Consider the following 8,834-nt stretch of genomic DNA (forward strand, 5'->3'; position numbering starts at 1 on the left):
ACATCTCTCCTCCCTTAGTTATGAAGAGCTACAAAGGGTGAAGTTGCCATGGTCATTTATTATAAACCTCCGCCCCCCCCCCCCAGCGCCAAGGTGGGGCAGAATCCTTAGCAGTTTATTCAACCTTCTCAGTCTTTGTAGGGAGAGGTCATCTCCTCCTTGACCTCACCTCGGCTGCTTCTTAAAGTATTAGGGTCAATTAACATCGCCTGCGTTACATCAGCTGGGCTAAAAGGGAAACCCTCAGGGCTGAGCAGTCATCCTGGATTAGATCTATCAAAGTCCATCATCCCTGGCCAAAGTGATTTTTGCATCGGGTGAGGGTATAACCCAAGCCAGAGCAATCCAAGTCCTTTTCTGGGACCTTCCAAATTGGATCTGGTGGCAGCAAGTCCCATTCCTCTCAGGCTGCCAACACGTGAGGACAGGCGTCTGGTGGTCAACCAGATCATAGTGGGCTGAGGACCTGAGGGCTGAGCTGGGTCTAAACATCCACAGGTCTCTCTTCTTTCAGTTTGAAAAGAGACAATCCTGAAGAAACAGGAATGATTCCATCTAAGGTAGCTTTGCTGCAAGACACAGAACATTTTAGAAAACACCTGTTTTATTTTTCACCGAGATTCAGGAGAATATATATTGCATTGACCAAACCACAAGAAGCAACCAGGAAGAGGAAATCATCTGAGATCAGAAAGATTTCTTGGAAACGAAAGACAAGAGTGTTGAATCAGAGGACATGAGTGCAAGTAACAGCAGATGAGAGACTCAGAAAATCAAATGAGTGACACAAGAAGCCAACTTGAGAAATTTTCCCAGAATGCAGAGAAGGTGGAGAGGTTCAAGTGAGGAGAGAAAATGTAAGCGACATGGAATAGACAGACAGGGATCCAGCCAGTTGACTACAAACCTCTAAAGGAAGAAGAAAAGTTGCAGAGAAGCAAAACTGAAAGACAGTGGGCAGGAGAAAGTACTTGCAGATGGGAAGGACTCAGCGGCACCATCCCTGGAGAGCTGCCCTCGGCCCTTGGGTGAAAGGACTCCCTTAACTCAAGCCAGGTCCCCACCATGGGACTGCACCTTCTAGAAGGACAGTGCAACTCCTCACACACCATGGATCCCGAAGCGTCCAGCCTAGACCTGACATCCTCAGTGGTGATTACTGGACCCCTCTGGCAAGGGTTTGCTTCTAGCACCTTCTTTTTGGGCTCCTTCTGCCACTGGAGGGGGGTAGAGAAAGTGAGAAAAGCCCTCCCTTTTCTTTTTTTTCCAAGGGTTAATGGAATTTTTAAAAATATTTATTTTTATTTTATTTATTTATTTATTGTTTTTGGTTTTTTGTTGTTTTTTTCAGTACCATGCAGCATGCGGGATCTTAGTTTTCCGACCGGGGATCGAACCCGAGCCCCCTTGCATTGGGAGTGGGGAGTCTTAACCACTGGACCACCAGGGAAGTCCCAAGCCCTCCCTTTTCTATCAACCTCCCTTGCCCCCTTCTTCTCTATCGCAAGCCTCACAATCATTGTTGGTGATGGTGCCTCTGGCAACTCCAATGTTACGTAAACCTATTCTGGACTTTAGTTGCCCTATCTGTAAAATGGGACGGCACAATAAAGCAGTGATAAAAACAGCTTTCATCCTGGATACCAGTTCTGCCAGACTGGGAGTAACTGCCTGGGGCTGTGTTGACCATTACAGGCTCAGCCTTAAAGACTGCCGTGACCCATTAGTAATGTCTGCCACGGATTCCGGATTCTGATCCAAATGGCTGGCTTGTGTGTTAGATATTTACCAGCCCTGCTAGAAGGGGTTTTCGGTCCCTCACAACACAAGCATCTTTTGACTGTAAATTCAGCCCTGCCTCTCTCTTTGCTCTCCCAATACTTTTTTTTTTTTTTTGAGATTTTTTTTTTGACGTGGACCATTTTTAAAGTCTTTATTAAAATTTGTTACAATATTGCTTCTGTTTTACGTTTTGGTTTTTTGGCTGCGAGGCATGTGGGATCTTAGCTCCCTGACCAGGGATCGAACCGGCAACCCCTGCATTGGAAGGTGAATTCTTAACCACTGGACCGCCAGGGAAGCCCCCCAATACTTCTTGACGAAACTCCAAGTGGCATTCCTGTCTCCCAGGCATCGAGAGGCCTGGGCTTGATTGGAAAGGGCTTCCCTCTTCTTCCTTCTGCAGGGGGAGTGCCCTGCCTTGGGTCTACCTGTCCTTGAGGTCACATGTTGGGGCAGAGCCTCAGGACCCAGGGCAGATGGAATGAGACTTCTTGGATCTTTGGGCTGCTGGTGGTTGATGACCTTCATTCTCTGGGACCTTCCTCTCAAACACTGCCACTAGCATCTACCCACCAGAGGGCCAGGATGCAGTGTGTCGGGAGGGTAGCAGGAATACTCAGGGTGCATGGGACTAAATGTTTCTTTGTATTGCAAACCAAAAATCAGGACGCTCTTAATTCAGTCTGACAACAGGGTGGGGTATCTGAAATGGGAACCATGCCAGAAACTCAGAGGCTTACGGGGAACACATCTAGGGAATGTCCCCCCAGCCACGGACCCTCCAGCTATACCGCTGATGCCTTTTTCCAGCCAGGCTCTCTGTTGCCACTCTATCCATGGCCACCAGGGGGCGCGCGTCACCGCCTGGGGTGCAACGCTAACACCTACAGAAGAAAACCCAACTCCTCACCTGTCACGTTACTATTATCTGACTCCTGCCCACCTCTTCAGCCCGCTGTATTGTTTAAGAAAATACAGTTGTGCTATAAAAAATAAGAGAAACAAAAAAGGAGGACAGACGAAGGAGCAAACAGCTTGTGAGCCATGGCAGGCATATATATACACTAAGTAAAGCATTCATGTGCCAAATGTAAATAGGAGGGGTGGAAGGACCAAGCATGCACTAAATACTCACAAAGCACCAAATATTCAAGCTACACTTAATATTCATGAGGCACAGCGTATACTCAATATTCATGTCTTAAGTCAGCCACCCACTGGCGACATCCATCCGGACCCTCTACCCTCTGTCCCAGAACTATAGATACACCTGTAGCTCTTCTTCAGTCTAACTGGTGAGCTGCCACTGTGGCCAGACATACTTGCCCCGACTTCTCAGACACAGCAAGCGTGTGCCCTTGGATCCACTGATCAAGCTTCAACTCTGGTCCTTGTAGCTGCTCCATCAACAAGGAAGGTAGATGGAGCAGGGAGAGAGGCTGGACAATGGCCATGGTGTAACTAGCTCATGCAACTACGTGTAACAGGCACTAACCTACTATCCCTTCTCTTTCCCCTGGTTTCTCACTAAGTGTTTAAAATTGACTCACTAGACTGTGTGGTTTAGCATCTTAATTGGGTCTGCGAGCCTTTCTGTTCCAAGACCTCTGGGATAGTTTATCTGGTAGTGAACTTGGAGGCCACAATTGCATTAAGGTTATTTCCCACAGGACATACCACTCTCCCAACCCTGCAGCCCCATGGAACGTTTTATCATTCCCCAAACACACCATGTGCTTCGCTGCCTCTGTGTCTTTGCACATGCTGTTCCCTCTTCCCAGGATGCCCTTCCCCCTCCACCACTTAGCAAACCCTAACTTATCCTTTGAGGTCAGTTCTGATGTCCTCTTCTTGGGAAAGTCTTCCCCAGCTGTGCCAGGTGAACTTGTCACTCATTCTCTGAACCCTCGTTCGTAGCATCATACAAATTCTATTCTGTAGCACCCGCTAGCGTTTTACGATTTCTATGTGTCTCTTTCTCTCACTAAATGGAGAACTCCCTGAGGACGGAAGCCACGTCTGCTCATATCTGCTCCCTGGCGCCCTCGCAGGGGGACGCTGCCAATGGGCTACTCCTGCCAAGGAGGCCACGCTTAAGTCTGGGAGCCGACAGGTCCTTGGAGTTGTCACTTTGACCTGGATATTCCATTCCCTTTATCACCATCATAGTTTAAAATGCTGTTATTTTTTCTTTCACAGGTGAGTTTATTTTGGTTTCATCTGCTCACTTTTACTGCCTCAAAACGCACTCTTTGCAGAATATAAGTAAGTGCCCACTATACATTTAACCATCATTCTACATGTGGTTTTTTAATTCATCGTTGAAACAAATCCAGGAGGTAGGCAGGTGGGTGTTATCTCCCAATAACAGGTGAGAGACCCAAGCTCAGACATGTTAAGTGACTTGTCCATAGTCATACACAGAGCAGAAGCTGTGGGCCAGGGCTCGTGCCTTCAAGTCCAGACCTTCCTTCTGGGCTCCAGCACCTTCGGCTGTTAAACAATGTAGCCATGGGGTGGGGTGGGGCTACTCCTCATAAACTCAGCTGGATGCTTGAAAGCTCTGGCGTACACGACCCTGCCTGGGCTAGCTCCTAGCTGCTGGCGTGCTCGCTTCATCAGGCCTGCTGTCGAAACGGGGTGGGTGGGACCTTTCACACCCTCACTACATAACGGCCTGCAGTTCCCCCGAGTGTGCACTTCAAGTAGCAAAGAGGCAGTGGGTCCCCAAGGTTTGCTTTGGGCGGGACAACACGCCTGGGGTCGGTTAGTTGGGTCCTGGCGTATGCCAGGTGGGCAGAGCAGCCGGGAATTCAACGGTTCAGATGGAGGCCAGGGAACCAGTGGGCCGCCTGGGGGGCACCGTGAGGGGGTCAGGCGAGCAGATGCTGGAGGAGAAGCAGGGCTGGTGCAGGCCAGGAGGTTGCGCTGCCCGGCGGGGCTCAGAGAGCTGAGCTCAGCAGGATGGCAGCCCCCTCGCCCTTCCTCCCTGGCATTGCCCAAACAAAAGAAAAATAGTTATTAAAAAAACAGAGTGCATGAAATGTCATTCCTGATGTTCTACTTTGAACAGCCTAATACGAAAATCCACATTTTCAAGACAAACAACTACAAAAACGAAGCCAAAGCCATCAACCAAATAGAAGTTAACTGAAATCAAACACCTAACACACCCCAGAGATGAAACCCGGCATCTTCTGAGCCCCTTGTGGTCACTGTGTGGCCCTCGGTCTCTGGAGCTCAGCCCGGACAAGAGGGGGCTCGGGGCACTTACTTGATCATCTGTGGCACAGTGACCTTGGAATTTTCCTCAAATGCGTTCATCATGAGGCCATTGCACCGGATGTTATCCACACACTGGAATCAGAGAGAGGACCCCCGGGTCAGAGCCTCCGTCTCCGTTCCGAGACCCAGGCCCAGCGGGGGTTCTGCCGAGCGAGGCTTCGCAGGCCCCGGCCTGACGCAGGGTCAAAGGGCGTTGTCCAGGCAAGGGCAGGGTCAACGCACAGCATCCCTTGGGTTCTGATGGGAAGTCAAGTCCCCAGCTCGGTGACCTTTTGGGGATGTATTCGACTTCCCTGGGCCTTAGTTTCCCTACCTGCAAAATGGGGATAATCATTCCTACCTCCTCGGGGTGTTTGCAAAAATGGAGGTGTCCGACCCTGGCCACTCTGTGGCTGACCTCTGAGGTCCAGCACCGAGGACAAGATCAGATCCACAGTGACCTGGGGCCTCTGTCCTGGGAGGCCAGCTCGACGGGTGCCGTCCTGCCCGCCCCCGTCCTCTGCTCACCACAGTGCCCACATCCTGAAGCCACAGACGGTTTTCCATAGTAAAAATCCTGCCTGGGGGTGGCAAGGCTGCCAGCACTAAGGGAGGAGATTGTACATTTTACTCAGCCTCTGAAAAAAATTCAAAATCCAAATCTTTCTTTGAATAAACAGTACGCACCCAAACAAAAAGAAAAGACACAGAGATACATCTCTTTTTCCTTCTCATTGCCCCCTGCCCCAAGCTCTCACATTTCTGCCAAGAGAGGGTCTCTCCTTGGCCCGGGCTACGGGGTACTCTGCGGGATCACATCACAGTATCTTCTGGTTTTGAGGATGTGTACGTGCGGGGAGGGGTCAAGGTCACCGGGAAGTGAGAGCAGAGAGGCGGGCACAGTGGTTCAGGGCCAGGACCCCTAGTTTTTCGTGGGCCCCAGAGGAAGGCTTGTGTCAGTGGCCCTTCCCAGCCCACTTTCTCCAGCTGCACACTCTGAGACTCTCTTTAGCTCTGGTTCCATCGGCAACCCTGCAACGCAGGGCGCCTGGCCACCGATCAGAGCTGCCTGGAGGCATCAGTGGGCCTGGGGGGCCCTGACGCCTGGTGGTATCAGCAATGCAGCCCTCAAGAGGACACAGGCCCGGGGCGTACCCTCCAGGCGAGCAGCCCTGAGCCTTTGATGGCTCCCTGAGGACTAGAAAAGGTCATGCTCGAGCTTTCCAGTTTTTTGGTTTTCTCCGGGGCACGCTGGTTGTTTGTTTGTTTGTTTGTTTTTTTGCAGTACGCGGGCCTCTCACTGTTGTGGCCTCTCCCGTTGCGGAGCACAGGCTCCAGACGCGCAGGCTCAGCGGCCATGGCTCACGGGCCCAGCCGCTCCGCGGCATGTGGGATCTTCCCGGACCGGGGCACGAACCCGTGTCCCCTGCATCGGCAGGCGGATTCTCAACCACTGCGCCACCAGGGAAGCCCACATGCTGGTTGTTTGAAGCTGGGAGGGCAAGACTGAGAAAGAGCAGATGTCTGCTACTAGTCGTCCTCACCCTGCCATGCTGCGGGGCTGTGCGCTGGGCAGGCAGGGCAGCCCAGGTGTGAGGCCTAAAAATGAGGGGCAGGGAGTGAGTGGGGGGAGTGCCCTGAAATACAGTAAAGGCTCTGCCCCCCAGTTCTCCATAAACACAGCTCCCAGGCCCCCTCCCCTGAAAGGGGGCCATCTCCAGCCTCGCTGCTCCCTTCCTCCCACCGTCAGCTGCTCTCCTAATACTGTCCTCCACTGTGCAGAGAGCAGGGGGTCTGGAGAGGCTCCTGTGCTCCTGGGACGGGGCTGGGCTGACCCATTGCAGGCCCTGGCTGGGCCCAAGGAGAGGCCTGCCCTGGGCCAGCAGCCCGGTGCTGCCGACATCCTCTTTCCAGACTCAGAACTGGTCCTGCAAGTGACCGCAGCCCTCTGGGTCTGCTCTCTGGTCCCTGGGAGATCTGTGCTTCCTGTGACTCTCCCAGTGGGGTGACAACCCTAACGCTGGTGCAGGCAAACCTTCACCCCTGCAGAGTGGACTCTGGGCTTTGCGGGCCCTTTGCTTTCTCTCCTGGCTTTGCTACATCCAGCACCCTTGGGTCACGGTGCTCAGACTTTTCTGTGGTACCAATGGCCTGGGGCGTGTGCCGAAACGTAGGTTCCCAGGCCTTGTGCCAGAGACTTGGATGTAGTAAATCTGAGGGGACCAGAGGAGAGCCCAGGAATCTGGAGTTTAAAAAACTGCCCTAGGGATGATCCAGATGCAAGGGCTCCCAGACCACACTCTACGGGGGAACCAGGGGACTCTGCGAGCTGGACAGCTAGCTGGGCTCAGCCTTGGTTGGTAGAGATACTCACGTCTTTTCCATTAGAACCCTGTAGCTGCCTCCCGCCCCCCGCCAGCTTAGGCATGAAGGGACCACTTGCTTTCAGGGACAAGTGATGCCGCTCACCTGGCTGATGTCACTGGTCCACGCCACCTTCTCCTGTCTGGATGAGGCCACGAGGATGACTGTGAAGGGCGGGGAATCCTTTGGTTCCACCCCGATCTTAAAATCCAAGTGGTCTATGTCTTGGCTGGATCCTTTGGCTTCCAGGTGCAAAACACGGAGTTAGCCGAATGAGTGTGGGCCTTTCTGAGTTGGAAAACGACTGCACGATGCCTGCCTCGCCCCACTGGTGAAGGCAGCAGTAGGACACCAGGCCACTTGCTAATTTCAGAACATCTTTTTTCTTTCTTAAGGTGAGGAATCCCCACTTCAAAGATGGAGAAACTAAGATCTAGAGTACAGAGTAGCTTACAACCACACAGGGACAGCTCCGATTCCGAGTTGGAAGAGCCTTTCGGAATCACCAGTCGGCTCTACCCTCATTAGGCCAATGGGGAGCTGAGGTCTCCGGGGAGGACTTTCATAAGACCCCCAGCCGGGCAGCGGCTAAGCAAGGTCTAGAACTGGCCTCACAGCTGGGCCCTCCAGCTACGCCAAGGTGATACAGGGGCCAGGAGGAGAACTTTAGATCTTAAGCTTTTATGGACCCAGCTGTACATTTAGCTCAGTTGAGAGCTCCCCAAAGCCAAAGTAAATTCTAGGTGTTTTTATTACTGCTTTTAACCCGAAGGATTCCTTGAACTCTTTATTTGGAAAGACTAAGATCACAGTTCAGAGATTCCTTGCAACACGGCCACATTCATCAGGGGTCCCCTGAATGGGGTGGAATGTTGTGGAAGGTCTGCTACAGCTCTGGTCTCTGCTTGCTGGCTGTGTGACCCTGGGGTGATACCCTTCCCGCTCTGGGCTTCAGACGTCCTCCTGTACAAGCAGAGTGGGGCTGTGAGGGCTCTGAGGTCCCCCACCCTTCCAGTGCTGACACTTGAGAATGTGAGGGCACTGGAGAGCCTGCTCCGTGTGGTGACTCGAGGATGGGATGATGCTGGCTCCTCATAAGTGGGGTGTCTGTGTTGAGTGGGGGATGCATGGGGCCACGCCTCTCTCCCTTTCCTGGCCCTGGAGGGAAAAGGGCTTTGGGGACTGACAGTTCCACTTGAATCGGGACCAGCTGTGGCCAAGACTGAAGATCATGCTGGTAAGAGCTCCGGGTAAATTGCTGCACATGTATTTTTGCCTTGGTGGGGTTGGAGGGGGCGCTTGGCTCCGCCCCCGGTGGAGGGTCACGAAGGGTGCAGAGCCCAGCTCCCGCTGCGGCTGACCAGGGCACGTGCGCACGTGTGTGTGTGTGTGTGTGTGTGTGTGTGTGTGTGTGTGTGTGTGTG

General features: G+C 52.6%; 1 protein-coding gene across 2 annotated transcripts in view; it reads right to left on the bottom strand.

Annotated features, from left to right (window-relative positions):
- RASGRF1 (Ras protein specific guanine nucleotide releasing factor 1) overlaps positions 1 to 8,834 on the bottom strand; it is a 103,344-nt gene that overhangs the window by 36,549 nt on the left and 57,961 nt on the right. The window contains exons 12-14 of one of the 2 annotated variants that reach the window (XM_029238465.1): positions 7,516 to 7,652; positions 5,057 to 5,139; positions 4,970 to 4,979 (exon numbers count right to left, since the gene is read on the bottom strand). In XM_029238465.1, coding sequence (XP_029094298.1) covers positions 4,970 to 4,979; positions 5,057 to 5,139; positions 7,516 to 7,652 — 230 coding nt within the window. The remainder of the gene's footprint in view (positions 1 to 4,969; positions 4,980 to 5,056; positions 5,140 to 7,515; positions 7,653 to 8,834) is intronic. The other variant, XM_029238464.1, reaches the window with a different exon arrangement.

The sequence above is a fragment of the Monodon monoceros genome, unplaced genomic scaffold, assembly GCF_005190385.1.
Source record: "Monodon monoceros isolate NGI ecotype Baffin Bay Population unplaced genomic scaffold, NGI_Narwhal_1 Super_Scaffold_21, whole genome shotgun sequence".
Taxonomy (NCBI): domain Eukaryota; kingdom Metazoa; phylum Chordata; class Mammalia; order Artiodactyla; family Monodontidae; genus Monodon; species Monodon monoceros.